This window comes from Rhipicephalus microplus, unplaced genomic scaffold (genome assembly GCF_043290135.1).
Source record: "Rhipicephalus microplus isolate Deutch F79 unplaced genomic scaffold, USDA_Rmic scaffold_105, whole genome shotgun sequence".
NCBI lineage: Eukaryota > Metazoa > Arthropoda > Arachnida > Ixodida > Ixodidae > Rhipicephalus > Rhipicephalus microplus.
This window is the reverse complement of record NW_027464677.1, coordinates 115,478-137,176: the sequence shown is the minus strand read 5'-3', so window position 1 is coordinate 137,176 and position 21,699 is coordinate 115,478. Positions and strand designations below refer to the sequence as shown.

The window sequence follows — 21,699 nt, the reverse complement described above, 5'->3', positions numbered from 1 at the left end:
CCAAGCACTTCGTACAAACGATTAGCCAGTGAAAGCTGACACGTGTGGCACTGGAGTTCAGCAGTAGTCTCAAACCGACGCTGCACTGAAAAAATTACATGAGTGTGCTTCTTGATGAGGTTGAAAACACGTTTAGCTTGGGTTAACCACAGTGTTTATTTCACATACCGGACAATGCGGCTCACATGATCATGGTCATTGAGGAGTATAATGAGCGGGTTAATGTGCTTAGCAATGTGTTAATCATAGTGGTTGTTCTTGAACCACTGGTGCTCACAGACGTCGAAGTCGAAACCAAAATGCCGCTAGAGAAGCTCCCATCGAAAGCTGGTGTTCGCTCCGGCAAACACGCCCCCGCCATCATTACCTTGACGCTGTTGGCGTGTTCGGCGCGGCTATGCTGGAAACGTTTAGGATGGCGAACTAACTCGGCGGCGGGGTTTGCAGGATGCGCTCGCCACCGGCGCTTACATTTCTGGTCGCGATTTAGGGCGACTTGAAAGGCTGCCGGATCACGGGGCCGGCACTCAGTTGCGGCCACCATTCGGCCTCACGGGCCTGTTTGAGTGCCCGGACTGCACCATCGGCCCGGTTAGTGCGAGCTCTCTTACGTTTCTACTGCCGGCGCTCTCCTAAAGCTGTCCGTGGCTTTCCCCTGTGTGAAGCACTCAAAACGAACTGGTGCGCGCGTGCTTACGGGGGACGGCTGTGGCTGGATGAACCGCGTCACTTAAAACACAGCCAATGGCGTGCGTGCTTGCGTACGATGCTAAGGACGGCGTAGCTGATAGCACAGTCAAAGGGGACTGCTATAGTGTCATCGATTTCAAATGGTTTTTCGCTTCTCCTAGCCATATAGAGCGTCCAATGTTAAGAAAAGAAAAACTAGCAGCTAGACTCTGAAAGGCTGAGGTATGCGACTGGTTTTCTTTTCGTGCCCACCAAGATATGGCAGATTGAGCTTATGTGCTTGTTAACAGATTGCGCTGTACAATGAGAACATTCTTTACTAGTCCGAAGAGAGCAAATGAGACGTTGTTTTTAACTGTTGCACTAATTATGACATCAATTGAAATAGACAGAAGTGCACAAATATGTATTTTACCCTTAACGTTGGTGGCATTCGAACCCACAAATTTTGAACAACGTCTCAGATGCTCCACGAATCAAAGTACTGTGGAAGCTGGCTCCACCTTCCACTTCGCAGGGTATTAACTTACTTGATTTTTTTAAAGTGTTTTCCGCGGTATTCATACCGAAGCCGGCAAGTAATTTGAAGGTTGTAGAGCTCAGATACCGCCGACTGAACAGTTCTTTTTAGTGCCCCTTAGTTTTTTTTTTCAATCGAAGTTATAAATACTACACTAGAGTTAAAGTCGGCAAATGATCTTCTCTAGACTTTCTTTGTCCTAAACGTCAGTCGGATTCACATAGTTGTGTCTAGCCAAGAAGGCAACACACCGGAAAGATAAGTTATGGTAGCGCAGACTAAGAACACGGACAAGAGGTGGCCCATTCAAGACAACACAGTGCTTGAATGCGTCTTCTCTTGTCCGTGTCGCTTGTATGTGCTACCATATAGTAACATGCTACCATATCAACAAGCTCAAATCGCCAACCTCATTCACCCCAGAAAGTATTCCCTTTCGTTGAAGTACATATGTAGGAATTTAGAAACATCTCTACAGCTACCCAGGCGGCACGCCGCCGTTGGACCAATCTTGGACCAACATCGGCTAACATCGGCACCGACGTCGGGCCGACGTCGGAAGTGCAACTTGTTCCAATGTCTGGCCGACGTTCAAGCCAATGATGGGCCGACGTTTTGCCGATGTTTTAGCCAGTATGCAACCAACATTGGGCCGACGAAGGCCCATCGTATTGCCGACAAAGCTGCCAATGTTCGGCCAATATTGTGCCATATTTGAGCCAATCACATGCCATTTTTGCCAATGTTGGCTGCACGACGAATATTGGCTACCGATGTGACCGACATTAGACCAATCCAGGGCCACATTGCAGCCAATCAAATGCCGTTATTACACCGATGTTTCCTGCACGACAAATATATTGGCTACTGATTGGCTTGCCATTATGTAACCATTATTAGTAGGGAATTTTTCTTACCGGAAGATTTAAACAATATGGCTCGATGACCCGCTCTTGTAGCTTTGCAGCCCTGTATACTTGGGGCAACAGAAAATTGAATGCTGAGAACTGAAAGCAGTTACTCCGCTTTTGTATTTCATCTTTTATACCTCATTCCCTTTGCTAACACTAGAAGTCGTAGTTTATTTACTTACCAATCCATCTTTTGCAATAGCAAGTGCTTAATTTGGTACTGGTATTTGGTACAGCAGATCGAAAAAAGTCGTTAGGAAGTAAATGCTGAAAGCGTATGTCCCCCACATGCAATCCCCCCATATGTCCCCCACATGGTAATCAAGAATATTCATACAGTTTAGAGCATTTTTTTGTAACTGAAACATGGTGATGGTGCTTCCGACTCAGCATAAGCTAGCTGAACAGTGCACCACCGACAGTCTGCAGACCATTTATTCTTTGTTTTTTTTTATTTATTAGGTACAACAAAAAATATATACATTGAAAAAAATATAGACACAATTAAAAAAGGCCCACTTTACTGCAGGTCAGGTTGTGTTGGGGGCACAGTGACAGTGGTGCTGTCAAGGCCCTGGCTGCTGTGGCTGGGCAGGAAGCCAGCTGCCGCGAGCAGCCGATAATCTCCACTCTGAAAGTGGGGATCATCGGGCTGCTCCACAACAAATGCTTCTCTGAAGCGCCGCTTCCTGCCCCCACAGCGATCACCAGACCCTGGCAGCCACCTCTTAATAAAGTTGAGGGCCTCCGCCTTGTCGCACCCTGCTTTTTGGCAGATGACATCTGCATACAAAAACAGAAATACCATAGTACACATGAAGCACTGCAGTACAGAGAATACGCAAGGGTACACACACATAAAACAATGAACAAGTCTAACCTGTCACTAATGTACAGAGCCGCAGGTTGACAAAGGCCCTTTTCCCTTTTCTGCCATGAAGGCTGTACAGCACTTGCACGTCATGTGCCAATACAGCCTTCATGGCATTCACACCAACTTCGCGGAGGCCATGTCCCCCAATCTGCAGGAGGTGCTTGCGCTGTAAAAAAATGCAAGAAGCATAGATGGGGTAAACGCAACAGCCCATCGAAATGTTTTCATGATAAAAATCTGCAAGAACTGAAAACAACAACTTGAATTTTTGGGCATCACAACATTTCATTGTTTTTTTACGCTAACTTCAACTCACTTGACCTAAAATGGTTTCCACATCAGCCCTCTCACACTCAGTGTGAGAACCTTTCAGAGTCCTTCTCTGATATGCATAGTTTTGCTGTTATGAAATCAAATACAACACTGTTATAACCCTTAATAAATATTGATTCTAGCTATGAAATAGTATAATTACTTTGTACAGTGCTCGAATTCCAATACACGTTTCTTCGAGGTTACGATGTCTTTGCCTGAATGTTGACCAGGAGTAGCTTTTACAGGTGAAAAACGATAAAATATGTGGACTTCAAAAAGAAGCTTGGACATGTTTTTAATCAATGCATTGTAAGCAGAGCGCAACAGGATAAATGAACATGATCAAGGCGTACTAAGAGGCAACCTTAGAGCGACCAAATCTTGGTCATAGATGAAACTGATAGAAAAATAAAGGTCGCACAAGATGGTCACACCATTTGCTGTTTATATTTTTCTGTGATAGCCAACAAAGAGGCATGTCACTATAGAAATCTCATCACAATAAACAAAGGTGCATTTTTCTTCACCCTGCAAAATTGGGTGCATGTTAGATTTTTAAAAAAGTAAGAAATCGGTTAACACGAGGCAGGGTGAACTGTAGCTCAAAATAGAGAGAGCCGCAGCAGACACGAAATAGGGTGATAAATGAACAAAATTACTGAATGTCTGTTTTAATGTCTGTTTAGCAGGCTATTGCTAGTCACTGCCCATCAAACGCACGATGCCGCCTACATCGTCAGCTAGCTTAAGACAGTTCACTCGGACTTCACAGTTATAGTAAACACAGTCGAATCTCATTGATTCCAACACACTTAATTCGAACTGACGCTGTGGTCCTATCAAAGCTATACCGCGCTCCGAAAATGCTCTCAGCACCCTGCCCAATCCTGCGGTGGCACTTCAGACACCTCATCGCTGTGCTTGAAGAAAAAAAATGAAGAAAAGGAAAGAAAAGACTGCGGTGGAATGTTTGCCAAATGCCAATCTGCGACATTCCTGTGCCACGCTTTGGCTTTTTCCGTCCCTGCCACGTAGAGACCCTTCTCCTCTTAACACCGCGCACGAAGAGAAAGAGGGGGAAAAAAGCTGTCGCAGAGAGTTGGCTCTCTCTCTGCCGATCTGCAACGCGCCGGTGTGACGCTTCCCTGTTTTTCGTTCCTGCTATGTAGAGACCCTTCTTTCAACAGCGTGCATGAAAAGAGAAAAAAAAAAAAAAAAAGCTGCCGCGGAGTGTTTCTCTCTCGAATGCCGATCTGCTTTTCTCCAGGTGGAGACGCTCCTCCTTTCTCATCATGTGCTGGCCACGCTCCGGCTGCAGCGCAGATGGTAACAGTGGAAACACAGTTGTCTTCGAAGAGTGTCAGCACTGGACATTGCCGCGCAACTTCTTTTGCCAGGAGAATACTGAAGCCGAAGTACAAATGCTTTGCAAACTGCACGCAAAACTGGTTGACTCGTTGCAAGGCCAATGTGTACAGACATATATTGATTACTTTAATTAATGACGGATGTCCTGTAATTTGTGAATAAAACTTCTCCATGCACATGCATCACTGCATGGCGAGCCCTCCGCTCATTTACCGTATTTACTCGATTCTACCGGGCCCTCGATTCTAATGCGCGCCCAATTTCCCCGACAAAAAAAAAAAAAAAAAAAAACTAAGACATCGATTGCAACGCGCACTCATTTTTCTCGCTGGCCCGCATGATCACACCACTCAAAAAAACGACTCCTTTCGGGGGCGTCTTCCATTTAAATATGAGGTACGGGCCAAGCTTGTGCCCATCTGACGTGTAACGGAGCATTGCCGTCACTGTAGTTTTACCGTGAACCGATGCCAGTACACAAACTTACTTCGCCCCCTTCTTCTCGACGGTTGTGGTGCCAGGCATGTCGAAGTAAAGAGGCGTCTGATCGGCATTCCCGATTTGCCCAAGCAGGTAGCCGTTGTTGTGCTGCAAGTTTAGGAAGAACCTCTGAAGACTCTGAAGCTTTTCTTCGTACTCCTCCGGCAACTTCCGGCATATGCCCGTTCGCCTTTGGAGGGAAAAGCCTCTCCTCTTCATAAAGTTAGTTAGCCAGCACCTGCTCGCTTTAAACTGGATCTGCATTAGCCCTTTTTCTGAGGCTAGCTGCATAGCCTGCACTTGGAGCAGTTCTGTCGTCACGGGCCGCTATGCCGCTCACTGCTTAATCACATACTCGCCGAGCAGCTCTTCAATTTGTGGAAACCGACCCTGCTGTGGTCCACTGAAGCCTTTGTGTGAATCTTTGCTGTCGACAATATTCTGCTTTTGTTTCCGCCAGTCCCGCACGCACGTTTCGGGAACTCCGAATGACCGCGATGCGGCCCGATTTCTGTTCGTTTCGGCACACGCGATGACTTTTCTTTTAGAAGCAGCATTGTGGTGCACTCGTCGAGTTTTTGGAGTCGGCCCTACTATGCCGTCGATGCTAATGTACTACAAGATGACGAACTCCACAGCACACGTATGAAGTGCCGCACATGGGAAACACATAGGCAGAAATGACCGACGTGCCATGCTGACGCACGTAGGGGGCGGCCATTTTGTAAGTGGCGATGGCAATAGAATGACCATATTCATTTTTTGTTCGTACTCGATTCTAACGCGCATGCGATTTATGAACTCGCTTAACCGGAAAAAAGGTGCGCGTTAGATTCAAGTACCGTAATTACTCGAATCTAACGTGCACCTTTTTTCCGGTTAAGCGAGTTCATAAATCGCATGCGCGTTAGAATCAAGTACGAACAAAAAATGAATATGGTCATTCTATTGTCATCGCCACTTACAAAATGGCCGCCCCCTACGTGCGTCAGCATGGCACGTCGGCCATTTCTGCCTATGTGTTTCCCATGTGCGGCACTTCGTACGTGTGCTGAGGAGTTCGTCATCTAGTAGTGCATTAGCATCGACGGCGTGGAAGGGCTGACTCCAAAAACTCGAGTGCACCACAATGCCGCTTTTAAAAGAAAAGTCATCGCGTGTGCCGAAACGGACAGAAATCGGGCCGCATCACGGTCATTCGGAGTTCCCGAAACGTGCGTGCGGGACTGGCGGAAACAAAAGCAGAAGATTGTCGACAGCAAAGCTTTTCGCAAAGGCTTCAGTGGACCACAGCAGGGTCGGTTTCCGCAAATTAAAGAGCTGCTCGGCGTGTATAGAACTGCTCCAAGTGCGGGCTATGCAATTAGTCTTAGAAAAAGGTCTAATGCGGAGCCAGTTGAAAGCGAGCAGGTGCTGGCTAACTAACTTTATGAAGAGGAAAGGCTTTTCCCTCCGAAAAGGAACATGCATATGAGAAAAGTTTTGCGGAGGAGTACGATGAATAGCTGCACAGTTTTCAGAGGTCCTAAACTTGCGGCGCAACAACGGCTACCTGCTTGAGCAAATCGGGAATGCCGATCAGACGCCTCTTTACTTCGACATGCCTGGCACCACAACCGTCGAGAAGAGAAGGGGGCGAAGGAAGTTCGCGTGCTGACATCGGTCCACGGTAAAACTACAGTGACGGCAATGCTCTGTTACACATCAGATGGGCACAAGCTGCGCCCGTACCTCATATTTAAATGGAAGACGCTCCCGAAAGGAGTCGTTTTTTTGAGTGGTGTGATCGTGCGGGCCAGCGAGAAAAATGGGTGCGCGTTGCAATCGATGTCTTACGGTTTGTTTTTTTTTTTCGCGGTGGAAATCGGGTGCTCGTTACAATCAAGGGCGCGGTAAAATCGAGTAAATACAGTAATTACGGTAACTTTTATTATTTTGAACTTTTAATTTGAACAAATTTTCTGGCCTCTTTGAGTACGAATTATTCATATTCTCATGAGCCACTGCAGTACAGTGGCTCATGAGATTACCTGACTAGTTTGTTTCCCGAAACACAGTATCTTAAAGCAGTACTGAATTTCTGCATGTTACATCAGCATATTACAAATCAAGAAATACACACCAAAGCCGCAGCCACAGCTTCACTCTGCACAGCTGCCTCTGCTGCCTCCACTTCTCCAATTGTACAAGCAGGCAGCCGGGGAAGGTCAGAAGGGGGCTGTGCTGGCTGGGCGTGCTGAGGCATGGACAAGAGCTGTACCTCGTGCTTCAGCTGTAGCACCTCCTGCAGAACATCTCTTTGTTGCTGCCGGATGCCAAGTTGGATCCGCAGGATCCGTAGCAACAGAGCTGAAACATACAAGAGTACATACCATATTTACTCGCACAATTTGTATTCTCACATAATTTGCTCACCAGTATAATTAGCCAGCCTGCTTTACTACAAGGAACTTTTTGCTCGCATACTTTGCCCTCGCTAACCAGCCCGAGCCACCTTGCCAGCACACACACAGACACATTTGACTTCATGATGCTCTGGTCAGGCACATCTCTTGTCGAGCAGGCGAGTGCAGTCTTACACAAAATGGGCTGAGTACAAGGTCCCTTCTTCCATGAACTTTTATGCTTTCCCTAGAATATCGAACTTGAAAACCGAAACCTGTTTATGTGTAGTCCGAAATGCCTAAAGGTTTGCCTCCTATCTTCCCACCTCTTCCACGGCAAGAATGTATTCCCGAGACACAGCACAGATGTTCGACGCGTGCAAGGACCTGTCGCATCAACTAGATGAGGCAGGTTTTCGCACTCATTTTTTTTTTTTTTTCGGTTTCGCCATCTGTTCATTGCATTTTTACCGTTCCTTGTGATAGGCTACAATAATTATATACGAGGCAGATTGCTGTTATAACGCTTACGGAAGAAAACTGAAACCGTGCTACCGCCAAGCACATCAGCGTGGAGTTCTTCGACATGCAATATTCAGTATGGGAGCCAGCAGAAGAGTGCGTTGAATAAGACTTAGCATAGAGGCTTGGGTGTGTTGGTTAGATAACGGAGGGAACACAACGCAATAGAAGACAGGCACAAGGAATGGACACACACACACATGAAGGGCGACACACACAGCACTGTGTTGGCATCGCGCTTCCTTGTCTGCATCTTACTTTACGTTGGGTTCCCGACAATTGTTGGAGAGTACTTATGTTCTCTGGTATAATCCTGTCGTGGAAACTGGTTGGGGCATTTGAACAGGCTTAGCAAACAAATGACAATCCACTTTGAGGCAGCTGTGACAGCGCCAGCAACATATATTCCCAGTTGGGCTTTTAGATCGGCGATTCTTGCTAGCTTTGCACATAACCGGATCGACAAAAAAAGTACACATAATACGCGAGTATATACCGCATTTGACTCTGTAGCTTTGATGAACCAGGCCGATACACAAATTTATCCAAAACTCCATTGATTCTGTTGCAAAATTATTCAACAAACAAATTGCGATTTTATCCATGTTACTATACGATTGTGGCACTTTACCATTGCAGCTTTCCAGGAGGCACACATAGTGCAGCGTTAGTTCACCACTCGCAGTTAATTGTATGCAGTAGGTTGCTCACAGCAACTGACTGCATGCAATGGTGAACATCTTGCATGCTTGCACCGCTGTTTCAGCATGCTGGCTGCTTCCCATACGCCTATCAATTGATGTTGATAAAATTGGGAAGATGAAAGACTACACAGTGCCCTCTGGCCACCCTATACTCCAAACCTCCAGCCAACAAACAAACAAAAGAAACAGAAGTATGCAAATGAATATTATTCCCAATGCAGCTGGAATGAAGTGTAGTTTTCACCAATTCTGTGTGTTAAGTCAATATGGAGTGAGTTAACTCCATAAAGTAGCTTTTCTCATAACAGTGTTCACTCTATTGTAACACAAGGAGTGACTTCATAGCATATAGAAGGAAAAATAGAATCTTCAGTATTTGATTGAAATGTGAGGCTCTACCTTAAAACAACAATAATCTGGAAAAAGAACTCATTAGATTCGAAAAAAAAAAGGTAGCACAGTTGATCCCCTTTACAAGAGACACTGATGTAACAGACAAACGAGGATAAGAGGCACCAGTGTGCCTACAGTAAAATACAGGTTGATAAGAAAATGCATATGTAGTATTCTGCTGATAAGAGATGCCTCATCTAATAGAGAAAAATCGCTCCCCGGTGCATTTCTCGGTACACTGCTCTCAAGTGTAATACCAATTTTACTGGCTGTCTTGCAACTACAGCAGGAACAATAAGTTTTTATACACAGCAGCAGTATACAACTGGTGATGCTTTGGTACAGTTAAGTTTAACATGTCACCACCAATGAAAATACTTTATTTTCAACTTGCCTGCAAAGATATCACCATACAAATAATAAATGGCTGAAAATGAATTTTTCCCAGCTTTTATTCTACTCAAATACTTAAGGGCGGCAGTTCAAGAATAGGAACAGAAACAGACATTAACATAATTCTCTAAAATACCAGAGCATTGCACTCGGAGCTGCATTGCCAATATATAAAGAACGCCACATAGATTCTCTCTTTGTTTTTTGTCATGGCTACAACTGTTTAGGTCATCAGAGGTGCTGCCGACGGTGTAGGAAAACCGCAAAAAAAAAAGGAAATTAAAACACGAGAAATTGCCTTGGCCTGCATCCTATGCAAACCTGCAAACACTACAGACTGAAGATAACCTTTGCAGCATTTCTTGCATAGGGCACCAAGTCTAGTTACTCCACATTTTCTCTTTAGATGTGAAGCAGCCTGTGTAACCTGTCCATCCGTGTCTCCATGCTAAAGCGCCCCACTGCGTTGCCCAGCCGCAGTTGTTGGAACGATGCCAAGTAGGTCAAGCAACAGCTGCACATTGACGTCACTCTCTCCCTCACCCGCAGCAGCTCCCAACAAACCCAGGTGGTGTTGCTTCTCCACCCGCTCGCAACACACTTTTCTATCGCTTCACCCTCTTCACCACCCGCAATGCTCAACCGCCCCTCGAGTGGAAACACTCTTTCGGCTCCTTTATCTGCGATGAAACTCCAACCCGCCTCCCGTGTCTTTGCGTTTCAAAGAAACGTTTACTCGAGTAAAGGTTACACAGTTTCACTTCAACCTGTTCTTTCAGCACCCGCCTTGATGCCTGTTTCAGCTAAGTCAACATCGGGTATACCACTGCTGCTTCCCATCCCATCATGATTCTCTTTGGGGAGATGGTCAATAATTTTTTTTTCTGTGGTGCTGCATCACCTACAGCACTTCTGAATGCTATAACAGTGTTGAAGCCCGGACGATAAACAAAGAGAGAAAATTCCCAGCAGGTGTGCTAATAGGGACTGTGCAGGCTGACATTTGGCCCATCATGCATCAGGCACTCCGTAGATGCGTCTGTGCAGCCGGGAGCCCTGCAGTCAAGCATGCTGAGCGAGACTGTTGACCACTGTACAATGACACATTGCCACAAATTTTCAAAACTTCATTTCACAGACTTCTGCACAAGCTTCTCACACTCTTGCATAATTTTTGCACAAGCTTCTCTCATTCTTGCGTGATTTTCGTCAGAACACATAAGTGTTGGAAGTTGTATGTCCCCAAAAACTTGCACGATACAAATAGCATACATTAAAGTCCATCACTTAATACGTGCATAGTGTAACAATGAAAGGAAACTCACGCATAATTTGCTCCGAGCCTTCCCCCTGCGGTGCCTCCTTGTGCCTTGGAGAGCACTGTACAGCTAGAGCAAAGTAGCATCAATCCAGTGTTAATGGCAGGTTAACAAGACAACAAAACTAACCCCCATATTCATAAACGCTCCTCGACTCGACTTTCACCCTTCACTTGACAGAGTTGAGCACTGTGCCGCTGCTTGTTTGAAAGCTACGCTGCGCTACTCGAGAATCACAGCAGATTATTGCTGACATGCAGCGACTTTCTCTGCCTAAAGACGGCGCTCCCATCAGCCATCTCAAGTGAAGGTGAAGCGTTGAGTGGAGGGACGTTCTAGAATACGGGGGTAAGATTGGTTGCAAGAACACTACAATAGACACACTTAATGTTTACACTTCATCTATATTGTACAGCCACACACATTCTGCATCCTTATAATGCAACATATACATACAGGCTTAAAAAGTAAACACTGTAGGCTGCTCAAATAACACCTACACAAAAAATTACCCAAGCGTGGCCATGCGCAAGGTACTTTTATTTGAAACTCACAAAACTTTTGCAGTGATGGAGAATAAAGAAGACAGGTTACGCTTGGAGGCACATGAGACCTTTGCAGCTTTCATAAAGTACAAAAACAATATGGTGTGTGTGTGTGTATGTACGCATGAAGCTTCAGCCTTTACATACGGTTTCTTGAAAAAATCGACTATGAATTTTATGGCACCTGTGTCCTTCAGCGCAATTGAAAGCCTGCTGATCAGTGTGTGTAATCGTGGAATAGTTACATAGAAAATGGCGTGAAACACCTAAAATAAAATTTTTCTAGCTAGGAAATATGCAGCTGTGTACACACAACACATGCTGCAAACAGTGGGAGGTTACCACAAGAGTGATTCGAGTGTAAGCGGCAGTATTCCGCATTGATGCACCGCGCCATTTTCAACTGTTGCCCAAAAGCAGCACCACTTCTCAGCGTGCTACTTTTTTTGTTTACATCATAAACAGCACGGAATACAGCGAGGATGAAAACAACATATGCAATCAAATTTTGAGCACTATTTATGGTGCGCATGATTGATTCATTGATATATGGGGTTTAACGTCCCAAAACCACTATACGATTATGAGAGACGCCGTAGTGGAGGGCTCCGGAAATTTAGACCACCTGGGGTTCTTTAACGTGCACCCAAATCTGAGCACACGGGCCTACAACATTTCCGCCTCTATCGGAAATGCAGCTGCCGCAGCCGGGATTCGAACCCGCACCCTGCGGGTCAGCAGCCGAGTACCTTAGCCACTAGACCACCGCGGCGGGGATGGTGCGCATAAAAAAAAAATTAGGCCTTCGTACAACGACGAATTCATAATTTGCCTTCACGGACCTTCTGTTAGGCTGCACCACATTCAGATTTTTCGTGGCTTTCAAAAGAGACTTGAAAAAAAATAATAACCATGTTTATTCTCGTCATGAGCGCACTCACTAAGTCACCCCCATTTCAGTCGCCAAAATTTTGAATTGTTTTTTCTTCCACATATCAAACACACACCCTACGTTCATCCGCTGCAGTCCCACGGGCTCCACCCCCCCCCCCCCTTCTCTCGCTGCCACGTGCCATTTTATTTTTGTTTCTATTTGTTCACGGCACGTCCCCTGTCTTTTTTAATTATCTGTTGTAACATATGTGGCATTATCTTGTTCCCGAGGAACAAAGAAACACCCTGGATGCCATTTACGCAGTTATGTCGCAACACCACATCAATTTATGAGAAACGAAAACTTCAAATGCCTTTTTGTCAGTTTCATGTTTTTAGACGTAATACGTAGCCTTACGGGGCATTTTGACATGTTTCATTGACTCACAATAACAAGTTTGATACCAATGCGTTTTATTGAATAGATCTGGCCGATTATGCTATTCATATTCTTCTATACCCTTTTCACCAAATTGTAATTCATGACGATAGTAAACAATATGTGGCAGAAATTTTTCACTCATGTATGTATTCATTTATTTATTTTACATTCGAAATTTGTTCCAAACTGTTAAATTAGCATCATAGGCTATGCCAGCTCCTTGGTAATCTGGATATATACTTTGTTCTTGTGTTTGACACCGTGAAATTGCCAAAAGCCTCATAAGAAATATTCTAATTGTGTATTACAAAACTTCACCATCTTCTATTCTAACGCAGCCATCAAAAATCTACTCATACATTTGGAATCTGCAGAAGAAACTGAATAAGTGTAATAAGTTTCATTCAATTCAGACAAATAACAAAAAAGTTTTTGTTATTTGTCTCACGTTAAACGATAGTGAGAATAGAAAGCGGCGAAACACTTTCATGGGGTGCAAGGGTGGTGCGAGGATAGCTTGCAGAAGATAGCACCATCAAGCACTGAGAATGTGAAGTGTAACAGAGAATCTACTTTCTACTGTTTCCAAACAGTGTTTGCATATGTGAATTGTAAAAGGTTAAGCTTCATGACGTTTTTTTTGCATAACCACATTTTTCGCTCATCCCTCAAAAGTTTTCATTAAATTTACCCCACATAATGAGCTCACTCCCACCTTTGATTCGATTTTTCAGGAGAGGATGTGCATTCATTACGAGAGTATATACAATACTCAAACTGGAAAAGGTATGTTTCAATCTGTAGCTATATTCAAGATCTTTTTTTTATCACCAAGATCAAATCCATGTGCTGGCTGGTTATCGGTTCTTTTACCTCAAGCCTCAAAGCGTGATACAGTCGAATCTCATTATTTCGAACACGCTTAATTCCAACTTCCGGTTAATTCGAACTCACGATGAGGCCCCGTCAAAGCTATGTGTATTCCAATAGGCGAAAACACCCGGTAATTCAAACGCCCAAGCGCTTCCGACAATTAATTCGAACATACCACATTTCAAAAATGCTCTCAGCACCCGGCCCAATTCCGCTGCAGCACCTGCGGCACCTCAACGCTGCCCACGAAGGAAACGAAAAGGAAAAAAAAAGGCTGGGGTAGAATGTTTGCTCTCTTAAATGCCGATCTGTGACGCGCCCGTGTCACGTTTCTCCCTTATCCATCCCTGCCAAGTATCCCTCCTCCTTTCAACGCTGCGCACAAAGAGAGAGAGGCAAAAAAAAGAAAGCCGTCGCTAAATGAAATATTGTGTGGTTAAAGGAAAGGATAAAGGCACTATCTTCTGCAGGCCTTGCAGGAGCACGGCTGTGCGCCTTAAGGGGGGGGGGCTTTCACGAGCTGATCCAGACATGCTCTTTTCTCTTCCCTGCCATGTAACCCTTCTCCATTCAACGACGGGTGCAAAAGAGAGCAAAAAAAAAAAAAAGCTGCCGTGGAGTGTTGGTTTTCTCTCAAATACCGATCTGCTTCTCTCCATGTGCAAACCCTCCTCCTTTCTCGTCACGTGCTGGCCATGCTACAGCTGCGTGGCGGAGAGCGGGAGGCTCCGCCATGCAGCGGTCGTTGTTGTCATCTTTAAAAAGTGCCGGCGATGAACATTTTTGCGCGAAACTTCTCTTGCCAGGAGAATGCTAAAGCCGAAGTAGAAATGCTTTGCAAAATGTGTGTGAAATTGATTGACTCACTGCAAGGCAAACGTGTGCAGACGTGCATTACCGATTACCTCAATTAATACCAGATGTCCAGTGATTTGTGAATAAATGTAAGTCTTCTTAAACTTCCCCCTCGTGTGCTAGCTCAATGCACATGCACCACTGCATAGAGAGCCCTCCGTTTATTTAGCTTTCATTATTTTGAACTTCTTTCAATTCAAACAGATTTTCAAGCCTATCGAGTTCGAATTATCGAGATTCGACTGTACCATACATCTGACTGTTACCACTGGCCACTTTATAAATGTATTGCCGCTCACAGCCTGCACACAGGATGCAGAACAGTGTGATGCCACACCCGCATGCTGAAAAGTGCGGCACTGGTGCTATGTTGGAAGTGCCAACAGCATTTTTTCTTCAGCATATGTGAAAACAAACGACTAGTGAATGCGCACTGGTGTACACAGCAACACAGCGGCAAGATTCCCACCACTTGTTAGAGGGACACTAAAGTCATGTAACATTTTACATGACAGTGAAAGCTCAATGTATAATGGCTAAAACAACAATATTATCAACAGCAATGCCCTACTTATCAAAAAACTAAGGTAAATGAACGAGAACACATGCATCAAAATAACACATTGATCCTGATGACATCAGTTACAGCCTACAATTATCACTAATAATCAAACTAGCTGTACTAAATAAAGAACCTTCCGTGCATCAAGAGACTTAATAAAATGCTGCTTGATCGTTTCAGTTTAATTCACGGAAAAAAAACTGCCAGACGTTACTATGGGGAATGGCGCGAGTGGTTCAATAGTTCAATTTTCACCTGGTTAAACTAGACTAATCATGCCATCTAGCTTTGTAGACGGTCCGTCTGACGTCACCGGGATTATTTTGATAATATCCTACTGCGGCACGTGTATTCTTGTGCATTTACCTTAATTTCTCGGCAAATAGAGCACTGCTGTTGATAATGCAGTAATACCTCGTTATAACAAAGTGTGAAATGATTTTCTCTGCGAGGCAGGCTGCTGTGATATTCAGTGGCGAGCACATTCTCTCTTGCTGGCTATAATGGTTGGTAGAAATGAATATGGGCTAAAGTAAACTAATGCTATAACGAAGTATTTAAGACTCCCCCTTCAGCTTCGTTATAACGAGGTTTAACTGTACTGTCGTTTTGTACGCTGTCATACATGGAGCTTTTACTCTGTCGTAAATTGTTAGTTGACTTTAATGAAAAAAAAAAAACAATTTTGAGTACTTTAACACAGTAATAACACAGGTGTTGTTCACTGAGGTATCTTTAAGAATTACTTTATGAATTACTTACGAGGTTCGGGCAACCCCACCACAGGCGATGAACCGCCCTCCAATTCATTGTGGTCTTCGTTGCCTAAAAAGAATGTTTATGCATGTACATTTATTTTAAACGACAGTTAGATATGAAACAGATAAGTGGGCCTTTTAAGGTTGCATGAAGTGGCAAAAGAAGCTTATACCGTATCTTTAAAAATAAAATACTGTAATGGAAGACCCATTTTTTTTCCCTTGGATTCAATGAGCACTACCACATTTTGGGGCATTAAGAATTGGAAGCTACCATATGACCACAGGTTCCAAATAGCCTGGAAACTTAGGCACTGTGTTATTCATAAACATTGTTTTTGGTTTACACTTCAGCTTGCCAATTAGATCTGAATGATTCCTTCAGGTTAACCTCCTGGTTAGCTCAATTATCAAAGTGGTCATCATCTCTTCCAAACTTGTTTCACCTTCTTTAACAGGCATGGTAAGCAGGCACCAGCATACAATTTTATGTAAGCAAAGAATGAATGTAAGCAATTACCCGATTGCTCCGTTGTGTCTGCCGCTAGGCCGTACTGTGCACCAGTGGCACGGCGCTCGGCTTTCTCAAGAGTGCCTGCGAACGAAAGATTTTTTAGAGCTAATCATAATAAAGGCAACACAGGGTCACGCAACTAGTTAAAGAGTGCCAGTCTAATTCTCAGAAAGACAAACGTCCCTAGAAATAAATTTGCAACCCTAGAAAATATTGACAGCAAACTGCAAAAAAAAGGGCAAATAGAAAAATGAGGTGAGAAAAGAATTAAGGCAGCTTAGCCCTCCTGCTGCTAAGCCTGAAGCAAGTGTGGAGCCTTTTTTGTTTCTTTGGTTTTTTTTCCTCTTCTCTCTTTTCCTCACTTTTTTCTGTATTTATCTTTGTGTTTCTATTTCTTTTACTTTGTATCCTTTCTTTCCTTTTCTTTTTATTTTTGCTGGCTTCCTCTCGTAATTTTCACACATGGTTTGCATTGTCGTGTTTGTGGAGCGATAAGAAAGAAGTGTACGCTTGAGGGCTCATTTTTTTGGCAGACAGAATATTAACGCTGCACCTAGCCATAGTAGTAACATCCCACCTTAATATCATTGTCGAAACACTCAGAGAAGAGGAAGAAGACTTCTTTTAAGTGTGAGCATGCGCTCAATATGCTGTATGTAGATTTGCAGGTGTCAGGCCAAGCAACAGTGACAGCATACAACAGCCTTACCACCTGAAGTGCTCTGCATTAAAAAAAAATGGGAAGAGATACTGAGATAAAGTGGCATGCCTAATTTGGTGTGTGAAGAGAAAACACAACAATAAAACAAACAAAACTAAGGGACAAGGAAGGTGGCACATGTTAATGTGCCCAAATTTCGTGTTTTTCCTAGGTGAAAAGTTTTTCTTTTTTGTTATAATTAATCTGATGTGCTCAAGGTAAACACAAAAAACTCGGAAACTTCACTTACTGCAACGAGCCACAAGGCAAACTGGATACTTTTGCCAGGCTGCAGTTGGGTCCACCCGGTCTCGAACCAATTCTTGAACCCGAACGCCCCTCCTCTTTGGAGGCCAGTGGCACTGGGCCCGGTCTTCCGTTAGCCACGAGAGTGGCACAACGGCCACTTTATCTTCTTCTTCGGGAAACGTAACGACAGCAAAAAGCTTTGGCATGCTGTAATCAAAGTGGTAAAGTTTGTAGCCAAGATACCGCGTCAATTTTGTTCATTCACTGATAACGAACTACATGTCAAGTCCAGAGCAGCTCTAATAAAGAAGACGCCTCAAATTTCAAAAAAAAAAACTCAATGTTTATCAATAATGAGAAGAGGTACCAAGTGCCTTACATGTTATGTTGTAACCACAGATGGCAACACACCGAAAAATGGTAGCTTATAATGTACATGGATAAAAAAGAGAAATTATAGTGTATAGAGTGCTAAAAATAAAAAAAACTGTCATCTTTCACATTATGCTACAAAGCTTTTTAATTGTTCTCTGCAATATGCCTAATGTAAATAAGGATGTAGTGGTATATTTAATGGTATTCGATAAACCTGCACACTGATGAAATGTGACAGCACTGTCTGTACAAAATAGCATAGATTTTTCCTGAACACACTGCAGCTGACAGCTTGTTCGACCTTGTCTAGTGTGCCATACAATGTACTGCCACATGCAACAATGATCTATTCTGTGCCTAATAGCCACATGGACAATGTGGAACAGCACAATAATTGGTAGTCTCAGATGTACAATGAATACGTGGAAGCTATGCAAAATGATTTAATTGGTGCCACAGGTGCTCTGCTATGTAGATGCACCATTAAACTAATATTTTTGATCAACTGTGCATTTCTAAAGTTTACCTTGCAAGTACGTGAAACTGGCATGCTTCTTGATCTACGATACACATGTGGCTTGTCTCACTTTGAAGGAAAAGTAAGCATACAATGGTGTAAATGCTTAGAATTTGAAATATTGAGGCAGCAGCACACCGGAGATGATCACAAATTTTGCGAGCTAAAAAAAGTACAAAAGCACAGCGAGACTATGATGTGGTTCAACCTGTGAATTCGCTCCAGTTATCGCCATATGATGACGCTTCCTTTGGTAAAACTGCCCAGATAAGAAAAAAAGTTTGCTGTTCAATACAGGAACTACACAAAGTGTGCACGTGCATCTCGCAGTGCCACTGCCTTTTCGTCACTTCCGAAATGCGCCACCAACATGCCCGGGCACCTACCGAATCTATCGCCTACAACTGTCATGTTGTCTCCTCGTGCTTGCACCCGTTTAGTTTTGCCTCACAATGCAAGTTTGAGGAATTATGAGCTGCTAGTGAGGCAAGTTGATTTAGTAGTCCACGCAGAGGGAGCAGAGCTCAGGGTGTTTCTTCACTGAAATTTATTACCTAAAATTGAGAATGCACATTGCAATTTTCCTAAAAGTACCAGCGTATTTGGCTGGTGCAGATTAACAAAAGCCACTTGAAGAAACTTTGCAATATTTGCATCTTCAGGTGCAACTTCATTACGGGTAAGTGCCATAGCCAAGTATTTACCTGCAAACAGATATAGCTTACCAAGATACTGTACATACAAACTTGTCCGCAGTTAAAATCATGATGACGAGGGAGGCGGTTAAAATCGTCATGGCGATTGCGGAGATTTCGGTATTGCATTGAAACAAACTGATAAAGAATGGGAAACAATATTAGTTCACTTTGAAGTATAGCCGATCAGTTCAAGTTGGGGGTCAGGATTTTTTAAAGTTAGTCAATTAATTCTATACACGGTCTCTATCATGTTCAGTGACTCCACTGTACATTAGCGTACAACAAAAGCAAAATACAAAGTGAAAAGTGTGTTAAAACATACGTGAAAAAAACGTGATGACTGGCATTACCACAGCACACACCACGCAAAGTCGCTATCTGCCTTGTATAATATTTTCCTCGACTGTTTCCACAAATTGCAATCAAAGAGGCTCAAGCTCAACATCAGCACTCTTTAAAACACTTGGGGGGGGGGGGCATTGCTACTTTGGTGGCGTAGGCCGTGACAATATATTCATAATATTATATCTCTTGTAAACTTGCCTAGCTCTGCACGACTAGTTTTCGATGGGAGCAGCTGCGCTTCGCACATCCACTCTTAAAATTGCGGCTCGAGAAATTTTGAGCTTTCACTTGTTTTTGGGCCAGGCAATTTGTAGTGAAAGCAAGATAATAGGCCCTCATAGGTTGTGGCGGGCAGCCGGTGTACGCCGTGGCTGGTATATGTGTCGCACATCTTGATTATCTGGTCTTGTATCGAGTGAACGAGCGAGGCCTTCCTAATCCAATGAGCTCGTTAAAGTAAGACAACAAAAAACCACAATGCTTCCACATCGTTCACAGCAACAGATGACGAGCCCCCAACAAACCGCACTGCAGCACGTAAACTGCCGTAGGTACCCAGGGAGTTACCCGGGCATGGCGGGAGAGGGCGACAACGGCAGAAGTGACATCACAGGAACACTATGTATAAAGGGGACATTTAAAGACTTTTTTCCCATTTTTAAACTTCGTGCACTGTTCTGTCACAATTTATAGCTCAGAATAATTGTATTTTGAAAAGGGCACTAATTCATAAGCCCAATGGTTCAAGGATGGGTGCATTTAGGGGGCCCATTCTACGTTTTACTTATGCCCTTCAAGAACTTGCTTACAGGGCCAAAGTCCTGTTTCAGAAAGAACACGCTAGTGCGTGGCCAGCAGTCCGTCAAGCATTAGTGCTGGTGAGATTTGGAAATGCAGCGCATGAGCATCCTCATCTGCTACTTCTCTGCTCATGCTCTCGGGGCTTACTTGCGAGGCACGGTCCTTCGCACTTTTCATTTTCACACTGTAAATCAACTGATACCAACTCTGCCTTCCATTATTTAATAAACCAATATTTCATGGTCACGAGGACGAGCTTAAAATGTTTGCTACATCAGACCTGAACAGCATTTTGAGTCATCGAAACTTGCTAGTTGCAGCGAGCATTATGCGAAAAATATGATGTGCTTTACGGTGACAACTTGCAAAACACTGCAGCAACGATTAAAATCATGCATTTTTTGTGCTCACAGGAAATCCCTGAAGCAGGAGGCACTGGGCTAGATAAATTGCGCAGCTAAAATACGGATGCGCTTTCCAATGCTGTCATGCGTACAGGCGGAGAAATGGCAGACAAAACTGGGCGCACCCCGATTCTATGCGCATGCGTCCCATTCACAAGCCTCGCTGCCAGTTAGCACCACATGGCTCACTGTCCATGAGCTCGCTTGTTTCCTGCAACAGTGGACCATACGGTACACCTATGTAAAAACGAGGATAGAATGTATATAATGCAGCATCTGATGAAGCCATGACGATGTGTTGCTGATGAAATCTGGAACTCTAGTTAGTACCCTTATTGTTAACCAGCCGACCGACTAGCAAAAAGATTTGCGACTGAAATAATGGAATCTACACCTGCCCTTAAAGGGACACTGAACAAAGTTTTTGCCGCCGAGATTTTCAGCCAAAGCAAAAGATTGGGCCATGAAATTCATAGACAATAATAATTTCAAGCAGAAACTACGAAAACATACTGAATTTAATGAGCCTTTTACAAAATGCCGCGTCTAGCTCTTAGACACGGCGTTTTCTAAAAGGTCGCGACATTTATTTTTCAAGTGTTTTTTTGTTATTCAAGACAAATCTACGGTGCATTGTTCGCAGAAAACAAAATTGCCTCGGTAAGATTTCTTTGCGAGCAGCTTACTAATTTTAAGGCAGGCGCGTTGATTCGTGAACTGAAGGATGCGAGTGATCGATCTTGCCTGCTAGTGGCTAGGCGACAAAGGCTTTACCTCATGTCCTGGTGTAGCTAAGTCACGCAAATGGAGCAGAAAATGTGCATTATCATTTATTTCACCTAAATATCACACGTATGTGACTTATTGCCGGTGACAGGTGATGAGGATGAAGCCGACAAGTTGCAAATCTGAACAAGAATTCACTCGAATGAAAAACCAACCTATACTCACGTGCACGGTGAAGTCGAACACGTCGTCCGTCAATGTTGTCGCTGATGCCCCAAGGAAAAGAGAAGAGGACAAGCGACGGGGTCGTCTCTTTTTATACAGTCGGCGGAACTGCCAGAACGGCCAACACAAAAGCCATCGGGTTGACATTCCTGAGTCACTCCATCCGGGCATGCAGCTGCTACTGGTTCTACTACTATTCTCTTCTCGACATTGCAGTGTTGCTGCCATACTCGCGAACCTTTTTAAATTAAAGCACGCAATCATGTATTATCGTGCGCCATACTAAACTTAAGAACAGTGCGCCGGTACATGAGATCACGAAGCGCGGTCCGCGCCATTACAAGAGCAATTAGAGAAATGAAAC

General features: G+C 44.0%; 1 protein-coding gene across 1 annotated transcript; it reads right to left on the bottom strand.

Moving 5' to 3' along the window:
• Nucleotides 1-2,503: 2,503 nt before the first annotated feature.
• On the bottom strand, nt 2,504-21,687 carry LOC142790442 (uncharacterized). Its single transcript, XM_075885260.1, has 8 exons — nt 21,336-21,687; nt 17,246-17,451; nt 16,302-16,376; nt 15,786-15,848; nt 10,880-10,942; nt 7,281-7,507; nt 3,002-3,161; nt 2,504-2,904 (listed from the first exon to the last, which is right to left on the bottom strand). The coding sequence occupies exons 2-8, from the start codon at nt 17,448-17,450 to the stop codon at nt 2,642-2,644; spliced, it is 1,056 nt and encodes a 351-aa protein (XP_075741375.1). The 5' UTR covers nt 17,451; nt 21,336-21,687; the 3' UTR covers nt 2,504-2,641.
• Between the last annotated feature and the right edge of the window lie 12 nt (nt 21,688-21,699).